At 37.9% G+C, this 24,066-nt stretch overlaps 2 protein-coding genes and 1 pseudogene across 5 annotated transcripts in view; all 3 read left to right on the plus strand.

Moving 5' to 3' along the window:
- The first annotated feature begins 1,031 nt into the window (after positions 1 to 1,031).
- Positions 1,032 to 2,078, plus strand: LOC127619441 (ADP-ribosyl cyclase/cyclic ADP-ribose hydrolase 1-like; annotated as a pseudogene).
- Positions 2,079 to 3,065: 987 nt separating this feature from the next.
- On the plus strand, positions 3,066 to 9,682 carry LOC127619442 (mucin-5AC-like). Its single transcript, XM_052092299.1, has 4 exons — positions 3,066 to 3,232; positions 4,625 to 4,796; positions 4,887 to 5,338; positions 9,416 to 9,682. Exons 2-4 carry the CDS (start codon positions 4,625 to 4,627, stop codon positions 9,680 to 9,682), a joined length of 891 nt encoding a protein of 296 aa, XP_051948259.1. The 5' UTR covers positions 3,066 to 3,232.
- fhod3a (formin homology 2 domain containing 3a) overlaps positions 9,553 to 24,066 on the plus strand; it is a 75,802-nt gene continuing 61,288 nt past the window's right edge. For all 4 annotated transcript variants that reach the window (XM_052093452.1, XM_052093453.1, XM_052093454.1 and 1 more), the window contains exons 1-2: positions 9,553 to 9,926; positions 23,911 to 24,023. In XM_052093452.1, the coding sequence (XP_051949412.1) occupies positions 9,762 to 9,926; positions 23,911 to 24,023 (278 nt within the window). In that variant the 5' untranslated portion in view covers positions 9,553 to 9,761. The remainder of the gene's footprint in view (positions 9,927 to 23,910; positions 24,024 to 24,066) is intronic.

Consider the following 24,066-nt stretch of genomic DNA (forward strand, 5'->3'; position numbering starts at 1 on the left):
TTCTGATGCTCTTACATCTTCCTCACAGTCACTCTTCGATCTAGAAATAAAGCCACCCTGGTGGGAAGAAAAACATGGACACAGAATGTCACAAGCAGTTCTTCGACTGATTAAAAGCAAGCATGGGGTTATGTGGTTCTTGTCACACAAGGCTGGTTACACCCTTACCTTGAACTCGCTTACAGAGGTACATTCTTGTCAAGTGCATTTTGTGATCAAGACAAAGCAGATAAGCAAGCATCAAGGTCACATTGTGAGGCCTATTTCTCACAATTACCTTGAAATATTTTCAGTTCCAATGGTGGCTATGTGCTTACCATCACTTTACTTACCAATATTGCAGTGAGGAACATAAATAAACAAAACACAATAAACATTAGCCTTCTGCCTGCCTGCCTTCAAATTTAATCTTCTCCTCTCTGGAAATTAACAACTGTTTAATCTCACTTTTACACATACTTTCTCCTTCTTTAGATAAATGTGTGAATCTGTGACACTTGACCTGATTATTTAATTGTTTATTCAGCATAATAAAAAATCCATATGGTTTTCTTTTTATCTAAAACCAATCTTCTACACATTCCATCTCTATGCATTACTGTATATTTATTTCCACATTATTCTCAGAAATATCTGAAATAGTTCATTATAAACAGTAAATACATATTCTCTCATGAGAAGTGGTGGTTACTTTGATATTTAATATTCTTATAATTTATATAAATTATATGTCACATATAACTAACTATTTTCTGTCCAGTGCATTTATTCAGACATTTACTTTTAATAAAAATAAAATCACAAATAGTTTTTCTGCTTTCGGAACGACAAGGTGTCCGAAATTTTAGAATCGATAACGAACCAATCAGAAGGCGCCTTCAAGCTGGTGACGTATAGACAACTGTCGTCCAATCATTTGACATCTAAATATTTGACTTGAACTTCAGCCCAGTGTGACAACAGTGTCGCAGGAACTTCACAGTCACTAAACACCGAGCGCAAGCAACACATTACATAAGTGAAGGCGAGACATGGAATATGAGGGAGTTGCGAGCAGTTCACTTGGAAAACAGAAAAGAAATCGATGTCTTCTTATTGGTATAATTACGTTCCTTGCGTTCGCGATTATTCTGGCATTTGTGTTAGTGTATACACTGAAGAAAGAACACGGCCCGAGAGAAACTGTGTTGAGCAGATGCCAGCGCTATTTGGACGCCAACCCATCAGCGTCGAGTGCCAATGACTGCGAGAGAATATGGAGTGTGTTCGAACAAGCGTATGTAGGAAAGGACCCATGTGATGTCGCTCCTGAAGCTTATGATCCTTTGATAAAGTCTGTTCAACAAAAAGTACCCTGCAATGAAAATCTATTCTGGAGCAAAACAAATGAAATGGCCCATGCTTTGACAAAGAATAGAAACTGCTTGATGACTTTGGAGGACGCGTTGTTGGGCTTCATGTTCAATAGACTTACCTGGTGCAGCAAGAATGGAAGCAAAGAAACATTCACCACAGGTTGTCCTGGTTGGATGGAGTGTATTAATCCGATGCGCTCTTTTTGGATCAGGGCCTCTGCTAACTTTGCTGCTACTGCCTGTGGAAATGTGTCTGTCATGCTTAATGGATCCATAAATTCTCCTTTCAACCCAGACAGTTGTATTTGCAAGTGTTGAAATGCAGAACTTTAACCCTGCCACAATGGACAGCCTCAGGGTACTTCTTGTCACCAAGGAAACTGACATGATGACATGTTCTAATAAGTCATTGATGGATCTTCAAACGCTACTCAGTTCTGGTCCTCTACGTGCAGTTACTTATACATGCAGAGTCATTCCTCATGCAAAAGTCAAGAACTGCATTGATAACCTGGAGATTCCTTGTAGTGACTGCTGGTAAACTCATTCAGTCGTCATGGGACTGATGGATCTTAGAGGAACTCAACCAATAAACAGAGGAGGATAACCTTACATCTAGGAGGTCTATTCCCAAAATTAAAATGATATCTGTGGGTAACTAATGTACAATACAAACAGGATCATGTGCTTTAAGAATTCTCCAACACAATGCAAAATAACACATTTCCAGTACCATTTAATTCCAACTAGATTTGAAATTGATGTTTCTATTTTCTCTTCCTTTTTAAAATTTATTTTGCCATTAACCATTTCACATGTCAAAATAACACATCTAAAATCACAACATAACATTATCAGCCATGACAAACTTGCATTTTTATGGGGTACCATTCATGCCAAATTGTAACTTTTCTTTTATATGATGCATTTCATAATGTTTTTGTTCTCTGGCTGTCTGGATTATTAAACTGTTTATGTTTACTGGATTTTCTTTCCCAGTGGTCATTGTTCATGTTGTACCCAGTCATGAATGGTAACCCTTTTATATACTCTTTTTTTTTTTTTTCTTAATGGGACTGTTAAGTACATGAAAATGTCTAATGTTCATTTATTGTATGTTGTGCTAAGCTTGAGGTATACTGTGAAATTTTGTTTAAAAAACAAGCACTTAGAAAAATGTTTTAATGTGAAAACAACGTCTGATATAAATAAATAAACACATAAAGTCTCTAAAAAAAAAAAAAAAAAGACATCTAAATATTTCACTCGCGAGAGTTGCCGGAATACGGGTGGGGAAAACAATACCGCGTTATTCACTCTAGCGCCATCTTTGGCTGTGAGGGAAACTCACACAGTCTCTGCAATGGAATGTACTGCAGTTTAAAGTGTTTTTGGACCGTTCCGCGGGAAAAAATATATATTTCCAAGAACAATCAGTAGAAAGAAAACTCCAGACAACATGAGCTGTGGAAAATCGGATGTGATCTATGAGTGTATCCGTTCGTTTCCCTCACAGTCTTCTTGTCATTCCCATTAAAAAAGATGGCGCTTGTGTGACTGTCGATACAAGTGAGTAGTATGAAGCTGCAGACTCGGAGCCTGCATCTACAGTCCCGCACCCAGAGTCCCCCCCTCGTTTTTCGAGACAGCGCCTCCTATCAAATCGGATTGGATAAACATGTGAAGAACTAACACCGTGTCCTAACTACACGCGACGCTATAAAATTCCAGCGACAGCAAGTGTGTCTGTCCACACTAGACGCGACGCGACTGTGAGACGCCACACCTCAATCAAAAATCACAGCCATTCAGAACAGCGTGTGGGCGGAGTCTCTCTGAGAAAGCGCACTGCTGGCCCGCACTCGCATTGGAAATGGGTAAGAACATAATCAAATCAAGAAATAACATTATTAAAAATCTAAATATTAACAAAATCTGCCAGATCTGCCTCGCGCGCGCCGAGTGTGCACAGCTCGGACTACTGTCATTGCGACTCCCCACCCTGCCTGTATTTCAGTAGATTGTCTGGAATGATACAGGGACACAAATCGTCATGCCTATTCACTCTACTTTACATTGAAAATAAAGCGGAATTTGTTTTACACAGGTTGATGCGTCATTAGTAGCCTACTATAGCTAAATGCTACATTCATTCATTCATTCGCTGTAGATGAAAGTCTAAACTTAACTTACCATGTGTATTCAATGCTTCAGCTATACTTCTCCAGACGGAATCCTTTTTCCTGATGTCTTTGTGGAATTTGTGGGATTTATCGTAGAGAATTGAATGCCTTTAAACTTCGACAATCAGTTCCTTGTCATCATGTTTGATGATTAAATATTCATGACACGCAGAACTTCCATCCAATGAGATCTCTGTGTGGGCGGATCTGTCAGCCGCGACGTCGCAGAAATAGGAACCGTTTCTAAATTAGAAACTTCGCGTGTCGCCGTCGCGTCTGGTTAGGACAAAAACTGTGATTAACATGGAAAAGATACCTTTTATCGCGTGTCGCGTCGCGTCGCGTGTAGTTAGGACACGGTGTTAAGCTGAAACGTGAGTATCGTCAATTTTATTTAGTGAATCATTCGATTTCTTTTTTAATCAAACTACTTTATAGCTCATCGATACACCAACATAGTCCATTTAATATTTATAAAGATAGTTTGTAACAAAATTTGAGCCGTTAATGGATGTTTTTTCGCCTTTTTCCCCCGAAAATATTTTGACAGCTAATACGTTAGCCTTTAACCTTGGACTTTTTGTAGACAAGCCATTGTAAAAATTATTATTGATTAAAATTAGTTGACTTTAAAGTAGACCAATTAAATACATTAAGTGTGTTAATATCAAAGAATGTCATCATTAATTATTTAATCAGATTTGCCGTTTGAACTTTTTTTAATTACCGGACCGTTTCTCCTAAAACTATAAATTGAATTAATTAATGCCTGAGTAATTATTTTACTTTATATAATTTATGTAGACTACTTAGATTAGTTCTTATAAAACGTAAGTATTAAAATGAATCAATATTAATTTAACTGTGAAGTTGTTGCCAGCCATTTACAACTCATACAATTGCCTAAAAATCAAATTTACTATGCCTTCACTATGTATTAACCAGTCTATGGTATTAACATGTGAGCTAGAATATGTCATTTGGCCTTTTGTTTGAGTTCCTTGTTTTAATTTGTTTTGACTGTATGGGCTCTGTGGGCTGGTCTTAAAATTTGAATTTGAGTTTGACTCTCTCTTTTTTTTAAAGATGGATATTACAATTCAAAGGGGGAATTCACTTCCAGAAATCCAGAAATGTCATAAATGCTGCAGTGATTTTCACTGCCCATTCTGTGACCCCATATATTTCAAACCCACAAAGTTGTCCAAAGTTCAAAAACATCTCAAGGGACACTTCAACAGAGCAGTGCAACATGAAGGTAACATTTGCAAACATCTTTTTTTTGTTTGCTTTTTGAAAGATCATAAGACTGTGTGTGACAGTGCAATCCTTTGCTGTTGTTTTCCAGGGTACACCATACATCGATGCGGTCGCCCCTGCCGAACCCAGCACCATTATCATTGCTTGTACTGTCAGTCAACAATTTTAAGAAAGCCAGATTTCATTACACATTTAGGTTCCTGCAAATGTAAGCGCGTTAAGAGAGCAAGTGCCACTGATGCCTGTAACATCACACCCACTGCTGTTGCACAAGCTACTGCCATTGCTGTTCCAGCTACCACAGTCATCGCTGCCACCTCTGTGCCATCTATCATTGTGCCACCTACTGTTATGCCGCCCTTTTCTGCCATCTCTGTGCCGCCCACTGCTGCGCCTTCTACCACAGCCACTGCTGCCACCTCTGTGCCAACCAGCACTATGCCACCCACTGCTGCCACCTCTGTGCCAACCAGCACTATGCCACCCACTGCTGCCACCCCAGTGCCAACCAGCACTATGCCACCCACTGCTGCCACCTCTGTGCCACCCACTGCTGCCACCTCAGTGCCAACCAGCACTATGCCACCCACTGCTGCCACCTCCGAACCAACCACCTCTGCCATTGTCAGGCCAGTCACAAAAACTGGCATCCGTGTGGGTCCAAAAGTATTGCAGAAATGCCCCAAATGTCATTTGATATTTTACAGAAAAAATTTAAAAAGGCACATTGAACGAAGACACACAGCAAAAATGATGGACATTTCATCCTCATCCCATCTCAAAAGTGAATGCATAGATCCCCAGAATGGACAGTATGCAGTCCACAAAAGTATTCATGGGGCTTCTACTCCTCTCCATGTTCAAATTAAAATATGGGGGGAACAACATCATGTTTCTTGTGAATTAGGTGAGTGCCAAGCTAATATGGAGTTGGCATGGAGAAGTGGACTGCAGTCATACCAGTGTGTACACCTCCGGTCAGTTTCATACTGCAAAACCTTTTTAACCTCGCCCTCACTCAGAGAAGATAGTCTTAAAGAAATGGTGAAAAGCAAGTGGTTTGGGAAGGAAAACATTAAACTGTGTGTTGATCGTCAAACCCTAGCCAAAGAAAATAATGCACCACTTTCAGTTCTGTCAAAGATTGGAGCCCCTCCATCTAAAAAATGTATATCGGTTCATGAGCCAACTATTTCATATTACAGCAGACTAGGCAGAGTCATGGTGTCTTATGATACAAAAAAAATGGCACTGTCCTTGTGCAAAAACAAAGAGATCATGCACACATAAATACATTGCAAAATGGCACTTATTCCAAACAATGCAGAACTCTTTCGGAAGGTCCGGAGCACAGAAAGGAGCGCTGAGGAGTTTCAGGTGACAGCAGTGGTGGAAAGTGATGGAACTCATGTGGGTGAAAGCTCTTACCCACCAAAGGATGCTCCAACAATACAAGGCATGGTACAGTACATCTTAATGAACAAAAAGATACCTTCTACTATTCCCAACCATTTGAGACTTTCTTCTGTGGATAAGGAATTTTAGGTGATTGTTAAATAACGTACAGAATTGTTTATTATTGGTGTTTTGTCTATTCTTATTTGAGTTTTGCTTCGCATTAAAAATATCAAAAAACAGGTTTTGTAATGTTAGCATGGTATAATGTTAATTAGACCATTATAGGTTGAACTGAAAGAAAAATTGGAATTTGAATAAATAAAACATTGTAGCAATATAATATCACATAATATTTTTCAGAAGATAGTTCAATCTGTAATTGTATCCCTTCCATCAGTAATTTTCTTTCAATTACACCTACGCTCAAAAAATAACTACTGGGAAATTTGTTAGTCAGAGAATACAATGAGTTTTTTGGCACATGCATTAAGCAGGGAACGCAAATATTTATTTGGATAACTTTAAATAAAACATCCTATTGCATCCTATTGTTTTCAATGGCATTTAGCAGGAGGTGCTGTCTCGAAAAACAAGCGGTCTGAGAATGCGGGACTCTGTGTGCGGGTGTTATACCATCTTCTGAACAGCAGGAGGCGCTGTCTCGAAAAACGAGGGGTCTGAGAATGCGGGACTCTGTGTGTGGATGTTATACCATCTTCTGAACAGCAGGAGGCGCTGTCTCGAAAAACGAGGGGTCTGAGAATGCGGGACTCTGGGTGCGGGACTGTAGATGCAGGCTCCGAGTCTGCAGCTTCATAATTTTGATACAAGTTAATCTCCATCGACAGCATGTGTTTCATAATACCGAAGCCCTGAACCGCAATTTGGAAAAAAATAACAGTGAAAAACGGTCTTATCTTTTTCTCTCCTAATTTTTTTCTCTCTTTAATATTTTTTCTCTCTTCAAAATTTTTTATTTTTTTTCTCTCTTCAAATTTTTTTGCCTCCAAAAATGATTTTTTTTCTCTTCCAACTTTGTACCAACTTTGGCCACCAGGTGCCACTATCAGTAAACATGTTATCTTATTTATTTCTTTATTATTTATTTAAGGCTTTGCAAACCTTAATTAAGACAACAACAGGTCACATATAGTGGATGTATGGTATGCGAAGGAATGTATCGAGGAAAATGGGAAACATGGGGAAATTATTATTATGTCTGTCCTTTTGAAGCGTTAGGTGTCCATCTGTTAATGTTAAGATTGTTGTAAGTAATCTAATTTCTAAAATAAAATATTATTTATAAATTAAATCCTTGCCACTGTACGGGGGTGTCATGTGCAGACTTTCATGGTGGAATTTAATTACAACAATAATATTTTAATATAACAAGTTGTCTATGCTTTTGTCTACTGTCAAATAAATATCCAAATATTAAAATAAAAATTCCTTTAACAATTATAAGTGCAACACACATAAATTATAAATACATTGTAGCCTATATGCATCATTGACATATGTAACACCTGGAGTTATTTTTTACATTGATATTGTTGGTCTTTCTAAATGTCAGCTAGATAGTTACGATAGTTGAAAGAGACTTTTAAGAAAATACATTTTTAAACATAATTGTGTCACATTAACACAGGTGAAACAATTAAGATGTTTACATATTGTATTGAAGTAATTTCTTATGTGAATTAATCAAGTTGCTAAACTACTAATAATTAAAACCACAAAATTTAAAATTAGACCATACGTTATTTATAGCATGTATTTTGCATGTAATTTATGTATTGGCGCTTATGATAATGAATGCATATGTGCGCTCTTTCATGATTCATGAGTGGTGTTTTGTTTGAAACATTCTTCTTTTCAATATTAAAAGCATGAGATTACATGTTTGCTGATAGTGGCACCTGGTGGCCAAGGTTGGTACCACATGCATTTCTTTTTCTTTTCTTTTTTTGAAGAAATAAAAATATATATTTTTGAAGAAAAAAAATGTTCTAGAGAGAAAAACAAATATTTTTGAAGAGAGAAAAAAGTTCTAGAGAAAAAAAATATGTTTTCTAAGAGAGAAATACATGTAAGACATTTTTTCACCGTTATTTAAAAAAAAAAAATTCCACCTTGGTGTTCAGGGCTTCCATAACATCTAAATATATCACTCGCGAGAGTTTCTGGAATAGGGTTGGGGTAAACAATAATGATTGAGGGCATGCAGAACTATTTCAGATACAATTCTTCACTCAAGCGCCATCTTTGATATTTGACGGGAATGAAACCGAGGCTGTGAGGGAAACACGTACAGTCTCTTCAGTTGATTGTACTACAGTTTAAAGTGTTTGTGGATCGTTCCGCGGACAAAACATTGAAAAAAAATATATATTTCCAAGAACAACATGAGTTGTGGAAAATCAGATGTGATCTATGAGGTTTATACCGTTGGTCCCATTGAACAGATGTAAGTTTATCCCTCACAGTCTCCTTGACAGTCATCAAAGATGGCGCTTGCGTGAATGTCTGTAAAGTCAAGCTCAATCGATATTATATGTGTCATAATGTTGATTACCACAAAAACATATTTAGACTCGTCCTTCCTTTTCTTAAAAAAAAGCACGAATCTGTGTTTCAGTAAGACAATTACAATGGGGTTTAATCTGTAAACATTAAAATACTCACTGTTTCAAAAGTATAGACACAAGACGTAAACAATATGTGTGTTAACTGTATTTAAGTGTGATAAAATCACTTATCTATTCTGTGTAAAGTTATACCTAATTTTACAACTTTGTTGCCTTGATGACGTAACACCATAATATATAAAATGGCCGTTAATACGAAAAAAAAAAAGAAGTCGAAATATTTTTCTGGTGCTAATCAACACCATTATAGCACAAATGCTGTTGAGCTTTATTTATACTGAACCTGGAAAGTACCTTTAACTTAATATTAACAAGGTATTATGTGAAATAAATCTGATCTGACTTGACTTTTTTAGTTTATTTGTTGTTCTAGAACGGCAGCGGTGCAGGTTTAATAAATACATATATTTAGACATATTTTGGTGAAGAAATACATTTATATTTGGTGTGGCCTCCCCCGATTTTTCTGCTACACAAATACAGTCGGAAGTCTTGTAGTAGGAGTTTAATTCTGAATGAGCTGAATAATATGGTATGCTGTTTACATTGATCAAATGCTCAACGGTCACAGGCCACAGAAACCGTTGACTGCGTCACTCTTTCTGACCACCAGATGTCGCCGTTTCTCAATCATAGTCTCCTGCTGGTAAAGCGCTTAATCCGCGGGGGGCGTCCGGCTGTCCCGCACCTTCACCAGCGGCACGGACACTTGTGCTCAGCGACAGAACAGGACGGGGGGCGCAGAGCTGCGGGTCATCTTTACTTCCTCTCTCATTCACACTTTAGCGGTGAAGTGAAGTCAAGGACGGACGCGGATCAGCTGAAGGACCCGCTGTGAAGGAGCTGCTGACTTTGTTGTCGTTACCCGGACAGGACGCGCTTGGAAACGGCTACAACGGGCCGTGCATGGATGCACAATGTCTTCGTTTGTGTGCCGGGTTCAGTTTTTAGACGACACCGATCCGTTCAACAGTACCAACTTCCCCGAACCGACCCGACCACCTCAATACACGTTCAGAGAAGATATTCCCCTGATCAATCAGATCGCCGGAGTTCACCGACTCCTCAAAGCGCCACATAAGGTGAGATTATAGTATACATTTATATTATTATATTATTTATTTACTTGTTTATAAAATTGAAAAATAAATAAATTGAATGAATAAAACTAGAGAAAAGCGTTGAGGGGGTTTATTAGCGTTTATGTTCTCACCGCAGTGAAGAGCGACAGGTGCTGGAGTGAGATTATATCCGGGCGGCTCGCGCTAGATTTAGAGCTGCAGAGAACAACAATATATCAGGATGAAATTATAAAGTTAACAGTTTTTATAGTTGATTACAGTATTTAATGAGAACATGGATATTTTAGGGGCCTTTGAAACGAACAGAAAAACCCCAGTGAGACTGTGAAATATTAGTAATGGCTTTGCTTATTTATAACATGGAAGCCTGATGATTTTAATCATTTTTAATTTTCAGATTCCGGCCACTTTTTTATTAAATAAAATCTTAAAGTAATAAAATGCAATATAAATAAATACTAATAAACTCTTCAGTTTCAAAGGGATGTTCCGGGTTATATAAAAATGGATATACATTTCCACAGATGCGGTCAGTAAGTGATTTTATCACAGTAAAATCATGTTAACACACATATTGTTTACGTCTTTTGGCTATACTTTTGAATCAGTGAGTGTTTTAACGTATACAGATTGGCTCCATTGACCTCCATTGTAAGTGTCTCACTGGAACACACATTTTGGATTTTTTAAATAAAGGAGGAACGAGTTAAATTATTATTATTGTTATTGTTTTGTTTGCAATAAGCATTATGACTCAAATTCGGTCGATGCAGCTTAACTTGTATTGAACCCTGAACATTCCTTCAAGGCTTTGCATATGTTATACTCATTTACAGAGCAAAATTTATAGTCCAATTTACTTAATCATTTTCAAATTCTCAGAATTTGGCCATTTCTTATTGCAATTAAATTACATCTGAAAAAAAAAAAAACTAATAAAATTCAAATGAATGAATAAACATAAACTTCACTCTTACAGGGATAGTTCACTCAAAAATGTAAATTCAGTCATTATTTACTCACCGCTGTGTTGTTGTAACTCTATATGACTTTCTGTCTTAATCTGAACACAAAGGGAGAAATTGTGAGTAAATGTTGTGCTCAGTGATGTCATACAATGGCAGTTTATGGTGACACCTCTTCAAACATCAAAAGTACACTAAAGTATAATTCAGAAGTCTAATTAATTATTCATGAGACTCATGATTGTTATTAAAGTATACGATAAGATTTGATGAGAAACTGAAATATAATGATCACTGACCGTTGATCTAAAAACAGCGATAGTGACGACAGAACACAACACAACTGCACACAAAACAGAGAACAGAACTTACTAAACATGTCTGCATTTTTTAATTAATACAAAATTTAACAGAAGCCAATGTAATGATGATAAAATTGGGCTAATATGATCATAAAAATATTGGTAATTTGATTTTCAAATATAACACCCAAGATCTGTGCTGTAGAAGACGATGTAACAGTACATCCATCCAGAGTCAAATTATATTTTAGCGGCGTATTTTTAGAGGTTTTTGGTCCAATAATTAGTACCTCTGTTTTGTCAGAATTGAGTTGAAGGAAATTTCTGGCATTCCAATATTTGATTTCATTGAAACTCTCTGCTAATTTGGAGAGTTGGGCATTTTCGTTGGGTTTAGAAGAAATATAAATTTGGGTATCGTCAGCATAACAGTGAACACTTATTCCTTGAATCCTGATAATATCTCCCAGGGGAAGCATATACAAGGAGAAAAGCAGAGGCCCTAAAACTGATCCCTGTGGCACACCAAGCTTAACTTTAGTTTGATTTGACAATTCCTTGTTTACACATACAAAGTGGTTGTGGTTTGATAAATAGGACCTAAACCATGCTAATGCCACTCCACAAATTCCAACATAATTCTCCAGCCTATTCAAGAGAATGTTGTGATCTATCGTGTCGAATGCAGCACTAAGATCTAAAAGCACTAGAAGAGAAATGCAGCTGCGATCAGATGATAAGAGTCATGTGTAACTCTGATAAGTGCAGTCTCTGTACTGTGATGAGGCCTAAATCCTGATGGAAATTGTTCATATATACCATTTCTCTGTAGAAATGAACATAGTTGGGAGGATACTACCTTTTCAAGTATTTTCAACATAAGTGGTAGATTTGAAATCAGTCTATAATTAGCTAAATCTTTAGGATCAAGCTGTGGCTTCTTAATAAGCGGTTTAATAACTGCCATCTTGGGACATTAGAGTTGCGAGTTGCAAGTTCAAATCTAGGGCATGCTGAGTGACTCCAGCCCGGACTCCTAAACAACCAAATTTGCCCGGTTGCTAGTGAGGGTAGAGTCACATGGGGTAACCTCCTCATGGTGGCTATAATGTGTGGTTCTCGCTCTTGGTGGGGCACGTGGTGAGTTGTGTGTGGATACTGCGTGAAGCCTCCACATGTGCTACATGTCCACGGTAACACACTCAACAAGCCACGTGATAAGATACGTGGACTGACGAGCGGGCAACTGAGATTCATCCTCCGCCACCCGAATTGAGGGAAGTCACTACACCACCATGAGGACTTAGAGCACATTGGGAATTGGGCTTTCCAAATTGGTGGAGAAAAGGAGAGGAAAAAAAAGACAAAAAAAGAAGAGGTTCTGAGATTGCAGGGAGTACCTCTTTTAAGAGCTTAGTTGGTATTGGATCTAACATACATGTTGTGGCTTTTGATGTTTCGATAAGGTTTGTCAGCTGTTCATTAATTATGACAGCGAAGGATTGAAGTTGCTAAAGAGCAAAATTATGAGACACTGTTTTCTGAGGTGCTATGACAGATGATTGCATAGTTCCAATTTTATTTCTGATTATTTCAATTTGATCAGAAATGAAATGTATTCATTACTATTAGGATTACCTAGGATTGTTGTGGTTATTTTCTTTGAGTTTACTCAAATATGCTGACCTGGCAGCTTTAAGTGCGTGTTTGTAGCTACAGACACTATCCTTCCATGCACCACGAAATAGTTCTAATTTTTTTTCCCACATGCGCTCCATTTTCCAAGCTGCTCTCTTGAGAGCATGAGTGTGATCATTGTACCATAGTGCAGGGCTTATTTCTTTAATTTTTTTTAATCGAAGTGGGGCGACAATATCAAGAGTGCTAGAGAAGACTGCATTTATATTTTCTGTTATTTCATCAAGTTCTTCTGGGCTTTGGGGTTTATTGAGTGTATGAGATAGATCTGGAAGATTATTAGTGATCTTTAGTGGTTGAAAGAATAGTTCTACCTGAATGATAGCGTGGTGTAGATTGAGTAACATTAGCTGATCACAGCATATAAGAGACGAGGTAATGATCCGAGATGTCATCGCTCTGCTGCAGAATTTCTATATTATCAACATCAACTCCATATGACACAATTAAATCTAGCGTATGATTATGGCGATGAGTTGGTCCTGTTACATTTTTTCTGACTCCAAGAGAGTTGGGAATATCGATAAATGCTAATCCCAATGTATCATTTTCATTATCTATTAAAGCTCTATCTACAGTAACTAAAAGATCTGATAAAAACTAGCAAATTCACCAAGGAAATCTGAATAAGGCCCGGGTGATCTGTATACTGTAGTAAGGGTAAAAGACAACAGAGATTCTTTATTTATATCTGGCGGTGTCACATTAAGCATTATTATTTCAAAAGACTTACATTTATATCCTGTCATCTGAGTAACACCAAAAACTTCACTAAAAATTGTAGCAACACCTCCTCCTCGACTCTTCAGACGAGGCTCATGTTTATAACAATAACCTGGGGGAGTAGATTCATTTAAACTAATATATTCATCTGGTTTAAGCAGGTTTCAGTCAAATAGAGCACATCCAATCTATGATCTGTAATAATTTAATTAACAATTAGTGCTTTGGAAGAAAGAGATCTAATGTTTAGTAGCCCTATTTTTATATGATGTTTATCTCAGTCTCTATGTAATATCTAGGTGATACAGTCTCTATGTTTTGTAGTTTATGTGACCTGGGTAACGTCTCAAGGCAGCTAGCAGATGTTCGGATTAACCAGTTTGTCTACTTCCAGACCTAGGCCCCAGTTAGTCAAATACTATCACTATTAAGAATATGAGCCAAATTACTAGAGAGGAGAGCAGCACCTTCCCTGGAGGGTTGGAGTCTGTCTCTCTTTAGCAGGTCAGGTCTACCCCAAAAACTCTTCCAATTGTCTATAAATCCTATTTTATTCTTCAGACACCACTCAGACATCCAGCCATTCAGTGACACTAATCTACTATAAACCTTGTCACCACGATGAGCAGAGAGAGGCCAGAGCATATTACAGTGTCTGGTATCGTTTTTGCAAGTTCGCACACCTCTTTAACATTTTCTTTAGAGATCTGCGACAGGTGAAGCCAGACATTGTTAGTGCCGACATGAATGGCAATTTTAGAAAATCTACATTTAGCATTAGCCAGCACTTGTAAATTTGATCTAATTTCAGATGCTCGAGCCCCGGAAATGCATTTAACAATGGTGGCTGGAGTCTCTATTTCCACGTTCCTTACAATAGAATCACATTAGGGCTCTTCCAACATGATAGAGAATCGATCAGAAACCCTAACAGGAACGGGAGAGTGGTGTCGCATTGCTAAGCTAGTATGCCGCCGAGATATCACCCAAACGCCCTGCTGCGGGGGCTCTTCAGCCAGAGCCAAAGTGTATGTATTGCTCGTTGTACTACCCACATCCGAAACAGTCTTTACAATCTTCTCTTTCTCACTGACCTCTACTAGCATTCAGATGCATGTCTCTAACTCAATAATCTTATCCTTCAGCCTGACTAATTCCTTACATTTATCACATGTGAATCCCTCATTGCTGATGGAAGAAGCTATTGTAAACATGTAGCATGCAAAGCAGGAAGAAATAACATGAGAGGATGCCATGACATACCGCAATTGTTTGTTGTTGTTCTTGAGTGGCGAGGGTTTTAGATCGATGTGGTTAGATGTGGTTCCTGATCAGTAGATGTTTGAGATTGATGCAATAATCCATGTAAAACACAGTGGAGAAAACGAATGCACGCAGTCGAGATGGGAGATGTAGACATGCGGGAAAAGATAAAACAAGAGTGAAAATGGGTGCGTGAAACAGTAGGAAAGTGGAAAACCCGAAGCATGCGGTAAGATGGCAAAGGATAAAACAATGAACGTATAAGAATAAGCAATGCTAAGCAGGCTAGCAAGCCACAAACACTCGTGCAGCGTGCCGGCAGCAACCGGAACAGGAACTCAACCGGTAAGTCATGTTTACTGAAAGAGATGAAAAAAATGAATTTGACAAACATAAAATAAATACAGAGCAGAAAAGAACAGAGCAAAATATGTTGAGTAAAACAATCATATATCAGAGTAACAGTGACAGATAACTGGAGCTTAAAGGACGTTTATATCACATAAACACACTCACACACATGGATTACTGCACCGCAGCTCTCTTTACATGCTGGAAATACACGAGTAATGATGTTAAACTCAACACATGATGAACAGAACATATAGAGGCTAAACTTGAGGAATACTTCTGGGTTTTATTTACACAAATCTTTCTAGTAAATGTCTCAGTAATTGTATAATCACGTTTGTTATTAAACAGTGTTTTACTGATAAAAGCAAGCATTTTTAGGGGGTCTGTAAGTCGGAAAATATTGACAACCCCTGATTTAAAGGATTTAATAGTTCTGCATGGCTTTACATTAAATGTATTACATTTTAATATGACACTGTAACATACGTTGTTCTGTTATTTAAAGGGATAGTTCACACTAAAATAAAATTCTGTCTTTATTTACTCAACCTCATGTCGAGAAACACAAAAGGAGATGTTAGGCAGAATGTTAGCCTCAGTTATTCACTTTTATTGCATCTTTTTTTGACATATAATGAAAGTGAATGGTGACTGAGGCCTTCAGGCCCTTACATTCTTCTTAACATCTCCTTCCATGGAAGAAAAACGTGTACGGGTTTGAAACATCACAAGGGTGAGTAAACGATGGCAGAATTTTAATATTTGCGTGAACTTACACATTGTATATACACATAACTTTCCTTTTAGCTGTGTTTTGTCTGTTTTTATGCGACATTATTGTCTTTTTTGGTGTCACTCTGTCATTTGAGTGTCAGTGGACAGTAATTGAGTGTTTTGGTCAAACACAGGTCAGTGCAGCTCTCAGATGAGGGATTTTCTTCACACAATGACGTCTCTGGAAATGTTATTGCTCAGAGTTTGCTCTTTTATAGCTCAAGAGACTTAAAGTAATAGTTCGCCTAAAACTGGCAATTCTGTCATCATTTCCTAAGTCTCGTGTTGGTCCAAACCCGAATGACTTTCTTTCTTTAGTGGAACACAAAAGTTTTATTTAACTTATGTATACAAAACCCAAATGTGTACATAAATCGATTAATGACTGGATTTGATAGTGAATAATGACAAACATTTCGATCTGTTCATCATTCAAAGTGATCGTATGTCTTCAGAATACTTGGAATACAGTTTTTGTTTATCAAGTAAAAATAGTATAAAAGTACTGAACATCTACATGACATAGTATTGATTAAAGCGAGTACATTTAACTTAAATATTTCAGTTAATATAGTAACTTTTGCTTACAAATCTGATGTACATGGTATTGAAATAAACTTATTGGGTAACACTCTATGAAGCCCATAGTTATAATGCATTGTAAAGGCATTATTATGCATTAACAATGTCTTATAATGCACCTTATAATATATTATAACTTCTCATAAATAATTGTAACCACTATTGTAAAACATTATAATACTTAATTACCAATTCATAGATATACTTTAGAGTATAATGCATTATAACACAAGCAACGTTTAATCTGATCTGTTGAAGTTATAATGTATTATATATATATTTGTAATAAACTGCATATAATAGGTGTGCTTTATGTAAAGTGACAAAAGCAATGTCTTATAAACATCCATCAGATATGTTTAAGTGGTTATAAGACATCACAACTCATGCTGGAAGTTATAAACATCACAAAGGCACAAAATAACACAATTAATGTACATTTTGAGATATCATGAAAGCACTTGTAAAGGTTCAAATACATCAGAAACTACATGTGTGATCAATATTACATATTTTAAACTGATTCTATTTTGAACTCTATTCAGTAAACTTTCATGTTTGTGCTTATTTGTAGAATTATTTTAGAAATAACTTCCATTATACAAGTTTGACGTGATGTTTTGTATATTACAAGTTTATAAGGCTGTTTATAAGCGCATTTATAACATGATCATGTTATAAAGTCTTTTGACAGTTTACACTATACAGCACTTATAACATGAACTTTATTAACTTCTGCTGCGTTAAAACTGGATGTTGCTTGTGTTATAATGCATCAAACTCTAAGAGTTATTACTATGAATAGAGGAAGTGTTATAATGTGTTATAACTGTAGTTATAAATATTAATGAGAAGTTATAACTTAGTATAAGGTGTTTGATGAAACATTATGAATTCAGTATAATGCCTTTATAATGCAACAACAATAAAAACATTGTAAATAAACATACAAAGAGTGAAACCATACAAACTAATTAATTACCAGCTTCAAAAGTAAAATATATTTGTTTTATTTACAACTAAAATGGACTCATTCGCAAATAAGTATGACAAGGATTTCCACTTTAGGATTGATACATAATGACAAACAAACATAATTAATATTTACTAAGTAGAGTATTCATTTTTACATGTTTGAATTGAGTACAAATGTAGAATTTACTTCATATTTTAACGTTTACGCCTAAACTAAATTATTTAGTGTAGAAATGACTTAATCTTCTATGCTATATTTAATTGACAGAATGATTCAGTGATTCACACGAGTCACACGGACCACTTTTATGAGACTTTCGAGTCACTATCAGCTGCTATTGAATGAAAATCTTCTTTAAAATATCTTCTGTGGTGTTCGTCAGAAGGAAGAATGTAAGTCATATTCGTTTGGAACAACACGAGGGTCAGTAGAACGTTTGGATGAGTTTGATGAGAAATAATTGAGCTCATATTGACACTTTGAGACATTGTTGAGATCTCTTGTGAAACTCTCTGTTTATCCTCATTGCTGTCTAAGAGAAACCAGATATTCTCTCATATGTGATCTTTCATACTCTCTTTAAAGCTCAAGCATTTGATGTTTTGAACGCTGTAGGACAGGATCGTCGAACAGCCGCTGGCCCTCAGAAGGGTTCAGTGTTCACTAACTACCACTTACACTGTGGATGAACATTCAGCCAGATCTATTTATAACACAAGAATCTGAGCGAGCTGCTGCCCTCAATTTTAAAACATGTTTGTCGAGAGCATTTAGTCTTTTCTCTTTATAACATGTTTAAGCTGCAGTGGCGTCCAAAATAGTGCCAGTATATAAACTACATCTCTGTCTCTGATACGCCGGAAACAGTTAGCGGTGTTTAGCACGAGTACTATTCTTCATACTTTGGGTTACTGATAAAACTGCATGGAGAAACAAAAATTAGGGATGCACGATTATGACAAAAATCATGTCGATTTTCTACCTTCATATTGTAATCATGAATTTTAATTTTGATTAATAACATGAACATTAAAAGGGCAACTGTTTGGCATATTCTTCATTTAGGCTATACATCTAAAACAAGTTATGAACTGTTGATGTGAGGCTTAAAACATGCATCAGACGGTGCTAAATTAACTCCTCCTCGGGACTGTGACTGATAGAAACACGGAAGCTGCGCTCAGAATTCCATAGAAAACCTGCAGATTAATGCATCATTCCCAGATTTCCTCACATTCCCTTAAATATTTGAGCTAATCTGATTATACCTTCAGCATCTATTAAGACTCGCAGCTGTGGCCCGGTCTAATGGGGTGGGGGGGGGGCATTGCCCCACTAGACTGTCCAAGAGACTTCCCCATCCTGGTCCAATGAAGCAACAACCACTTGCCCACCCTTAAAGATGTAAATTCCCTCCCAAAGATCGCATCTTACAGCTGGCCCTCCTCTTAGCTCACTTTAGCACATTATATGATGTTTAAATCCTTCCAGCGGCATTTCGTAGGTTTTCCAGCAAATTCAGCTCAGAAAATGCCCAAAAGTCTGATTCTGTCTGGGCCCAGACTAGACTAAACACTCGGATTCATCATTGCATGTCTCTGATTGGTTTCAGTGCTCAATATTGCAAATAAACACAACTTAACAATACTTAATTTACACATTTAAGTCTTTGGTTCCGTGTAAATAAAATGCGTTTGTCGTTTTCCTGATAGTAATATATGCACACCAGTGTTTCCGTTAGCAGGTAAATCCTGCTTTTTGACCATTAAAATGTCCTAATGTCTGACAAATTCAAACATAGTCGCACACAATGCCCGGTGAAAATATCAACACGATGCGTCAACGACTTCTTTAGTGATGCCACAAATGCCCAGTGATGCCATCCCAATGATTTCAGCACTTCACTGCCACGGAGGATTTTATCCGCGACTACAGCGCATTTTATACCACACACTGGCAAAAGCATCCTGCGTTATTCCCGTCTCATGTGCCCGCAGTGGGAAGCTTCTCATTTCAGAACAATGACATTAAAACGGCCTTGAGTTGCATGTTCAGCTTCATTTAATGAACCAAATATCTTTCAGCAGTGTTTGATATAATGGCAAGTGATTTTCTAGCATCAAATGATCAATTTAGTATGATTACTCAAGGATAAGGTGTTGGAGTGATGACGAAAATGATCAAAAATGACTTTTTTCTAATAGTGATGGTGCTGTTTTACATCCGTAATGTCCTGACTATACTGTGTGATCAGCTGAATGCCACTTTGGTGAATTAAAGTACCAATTTCCTCCTGAAACAGCAAAATCTGAACATTACTCCAAATGTTCGGTCGCCAGTGTATAGTGGATATGAAAAGTGTACACACCCCTGTTAAAACAACAAGCTTTTGTGATGTAAAAAATTAAACAAAGATAAATCATATCAGCGAACAATGTAGTCGCAACATGGAGGGCTGCATGTATAATTGTATATTTTCATTTCATATGTCAGGATTCATTATTATTGATAACTTTATATGTAAAACCAGTTCTAGATCTTTGGCACTGAGCGGTCTCCCCTAAGACCGAGCCATGTTTAAAGCATTGATTCAAAACATTATTTCTGCCATTCTTATGACTGTGTAAAAGCACTGATGCCATCTCTGTGCAACATTAAACAGTCTTGGCTGTATATGCCACTATAGATGCGGCCTCTGTGCCACCTTTGTGATTTCAATTATATTTTAATTGTGCAACCCAACTAGCAACCAACCGAAATACCCTAGCGATGTGCTAAATACCACTTTGAACAACTTGGCGACCAAACAGCAACATCCTGGCAACCCATCCACAACACCTCGTTATATAGTTGGCGGGTTTTGGCAAGCAGTTCTCGCATTTTCCCCAGAAAATGTAACAATCCTTTTACACGTATGCTGTAAATGTAACTGTATACACAGTGTATCTGTCCACCAACACACACTTGTGAGCTCAAATCAATGGCTGGAAAACGGTTGTGTGTAATGCTGTTTCTCCTGGAAGTGTGTGTGTTATTCTAATGTTCATTTCCTGTGAACGCTTGATTAAACTGTGTCTGACTCAGCTGTGTCGAAACTGAGACCACAATCTTCTTGATCTTCAATTTTCTTTTTTGATTCTGAATCTCTCGCTTTACATTCAGCAGGTTGAGTTTATGATCTGACCGTTTGCTTGTCCATGTGTGGCTTATGTGGCACATTCTTGGATGAGACGTGTCCGTTGGCCCAAACATCGTCTTAAATCAAAGCTGGTCTCTTAAACTGGAGCGTGAGTGTTTGATTAGGGTTTGGCTGAGATCAGATTTAAATACAGACGCAGGTGTTTGAAACATAACGCTGCCAAACCCAATGAAAATCAACACTTACACTGTCAAGACATTCATTTCCAATGGAGAGTCACACAGGGGTTTCTCAGGGTTACTCTGTTTGACCTGAACAAAATTGGACTTTTCATAAATATGTCAAAATATCTTTAAAAGCTTCACACACAGTCATGAGGGTTAAAGGGGTCGTCTTTTTGTGTGTTTTGTCACATGACAAGAGAATCTGCATATTGGTTACACACATAACTTTGATGTTTTAATATTTTAAAACAAAATTATTCTCTGCTATCCTTATGAAATAATAATAAAATATGAGACTTATATATATAAATATATAAAGTGGCAAGAAAAAGTATGTGAACCCTTTGGAATTAGCTGGTTTTCTGCATTAATTGGTCATATATTATGATCTTATCTTCATCAAAGTCACGAGTATAGACAAACACAATGTGCTTAAGCTAACAACAGTGCTGTGGAAAAAGTAAGTGTGCCCTTGGATTTAATAACTGGGGGATCCTCCTTTGGTGGCAATAACCTCAAATAACCGAAATGTTTTCGTTGGAATGCAGCGGCTCCCTTCGTGGTGTCCCGCCATGAACACCATGCCTGTTTAATGCTTCCCGTATCGTAGACTCATGACTTAATCTTCAATGATTACGTCAAGTCTTACATTTACATTTATGCGTTTGGCAGACGCTTTTATCCAAAGTGACATACAGTGCACTTATTACAGGGACAATCCCCCTGGAGCAACCTGGATTTAAATGCCTTACTCAAGGACACAATGGTGGTGACTGTGGGGATCGAACCAGCAACCTTCTGATTAACAGTTTACCAGTTATGTGCTTAGACCACTACACCACTCCACAAGTCTTTATCTGTCTCTCTATGTTTCTTTTTTTATCTCACTGAGCATTCTGCGGTGTGTGCTTTGAGAAGGGTAACCAGATTCCTACTTGTGGAAAACGGGACAGGCCCCTCCCAGCAAAAATTAAATGGACGTATCCTTACCTAGCCGCAGATATATGCGAAGTAGAGGGTGCATCCGCACCTGTAACAGTTGTCACCTTGTACTTTTCGCTGGCAGCAATTTTTCTCAGTGTGCACTTGTCAAGAGTTTATCGTAAAATGTAGAGGAGTCCAGCCCAAAATTAAGATGTACGAAAAGCATTGCCTTGATGACTGTTACACCGAGTCGAGATTTATCTGGTGTCCATGCTACGTTCATTAATGAGAACACACGCGCCACAGATGCAGATGTCCCAGGCAGGCATAAAACAAACTCCATGACCTTGGCTAAGACTCCGAAGTAGAGCTCACGAAAAACGTCCTTCGCTCAGACATGACCGCCTTGTTCATGTTCCACTCAGCGATGCGACGAGTGACATGAAAGAGCGTGGTTTCGTCAGTCAAACAGAGAGCAAGGCTTCTGGAGTAGAAGTGTTCAAGGTGGCTCTGAATGTCGTTCCACTCTTGGATGTCTCTCGGTTGGGCCCTCTCAAGTTTTTCTGAGTTCTCCAATGAGCAGAATCAATTTAGGAGGTAATCCACCAATGCTGAATAAAAGTTTCCCAATGCACAAAAGAAATCATCCGCTCACCAGCTTCAACCAGGGCATCCAATGGCTATTTAATGTCAGAGGGCATGAATGATTCCTCCAGTGTGACCTGCAAGACTTTTCTCAGGTCAAGAATGTGCAAAGCCACTTCTGTGGCGGATAAGTGGTCTTGCTCTACTATCTCCAGTGCACGATTAAAAGTGTCTGTTTGCTTGAGTGCGAAGCCAATCCAAAATTTAGTACAAGGATCGCTGAAAATGTCTGCCATGCTGCAGTAATTTCTGATAGCCCAACGGCACAAAAGCGAGTACATTGCACACGACAGCTCAAATTGTGTGCGGGCAGAAGAGCATGTCGGATCATACAATTTCTTGATCAATTTCGCAGTTCAGTCAGCCGACCGAAATCTACGGCTGTGCACAAGAGCAAAATAAGCAAACAGTCCTTCACTTGCGTGCACCCTGTCAGAGTCTGAACTTTGCTTCACAAAATAATCTCTAACTCTTGGTGTGGCACACTTACTTTTAGCAGCATCCACATGCTTTGCTGGTATGAACATGCTGCGTGGTGTCAGTGCGGCCTCCACAAATCTCACACCTCACTTTACTAGGCTCTGGCTGTGACTCCTTTTTTAGAAATGTAAACTCTTTTTAATTGAATTGAATCCATCTGCATGAGAAAATCACTAAGAGTTATGTTATTCCATCTTCCTATAATGGACTGCGTGCTCTGACATCATAATCCTAAAGTGCGTTCTCTCTTGCAACAAATAAAATCCATTGCAAGCGAATTAAAAGTTCATCACAGTCATTTGCAATGCTGAAGACATCTGAAGGGTTTCATTGCAGAACTGTCCATGTGTCACGGTTTTTGTTTGTGTGTCTCAGTGTGTGTGTGTGTGTGTGTGTGCATTGCACCTATGGGTTTGAGTTTTTCCCCAGCAGCTGGTCAGGACACACTTCAGTCATGATTATTAGCGTTTTAACACCTAAAACATTCAGCACGTGTAATGCACATTTTGACTCCTGCTGGTCAAAGGTCACTGTTGGTTAGAGCAGACACGTCAAATCTGCCAAATGACCTTCACGACTGACTATTGTTGATCAAAGTTACACATCTGTCCACATGCATGCACACATGCTCCGCGCTACCAACCTGACTTTTCGTTAATACTGGAGTTTCTCTCCCAAGAGCGCAGTGAACGTAAAGTGAAACCACATGTGTGGCGTGTGTTCTTTGTGCTTTATGTGTATGTCATTGCATTTACTGAAACGACATGTCTACTTGCAAACAGCTATTTTATGCAGAATAAACACTTTTATTTTGTTACTGTGAATTAAAGTGTTTGGCAGATGAAAATGTTGACATTAAAGCACAAACCGTTGACCATGACAGGATCAGTTTTCAATATGTCCGTGTTCACAGCGTGTACTGTGTCTCTCTGTAGCTCGATGACTGCGCCCTTCAGCTGTCTCATAATGGAGTTTATCTGGATCTGGAGTTATCACTGGATGAACAGAGAGATGAACTGGAGGGATTTCTGCAGGACGACTGCGGAGGGTAAAACTGACCTCACACTTTACATACAATAATACACACACTA

The sequence above is a fragment of the Xyrauchen texanus genome, chromosome 26 (genome assembly GCF_025860055.1).
Source record: "Xyrauchen texanus isolate HMW12.3.18 chromosome 26, RBS_HiC_50CHRs, whole genome shotgun sequence".
Lineage (NCBI taxonomy): Eukaryota > Metazoa > Chordata > Actinopteri > Cypriniformes > Catostomidae > Xyrauchen > Xyrauchen texanus.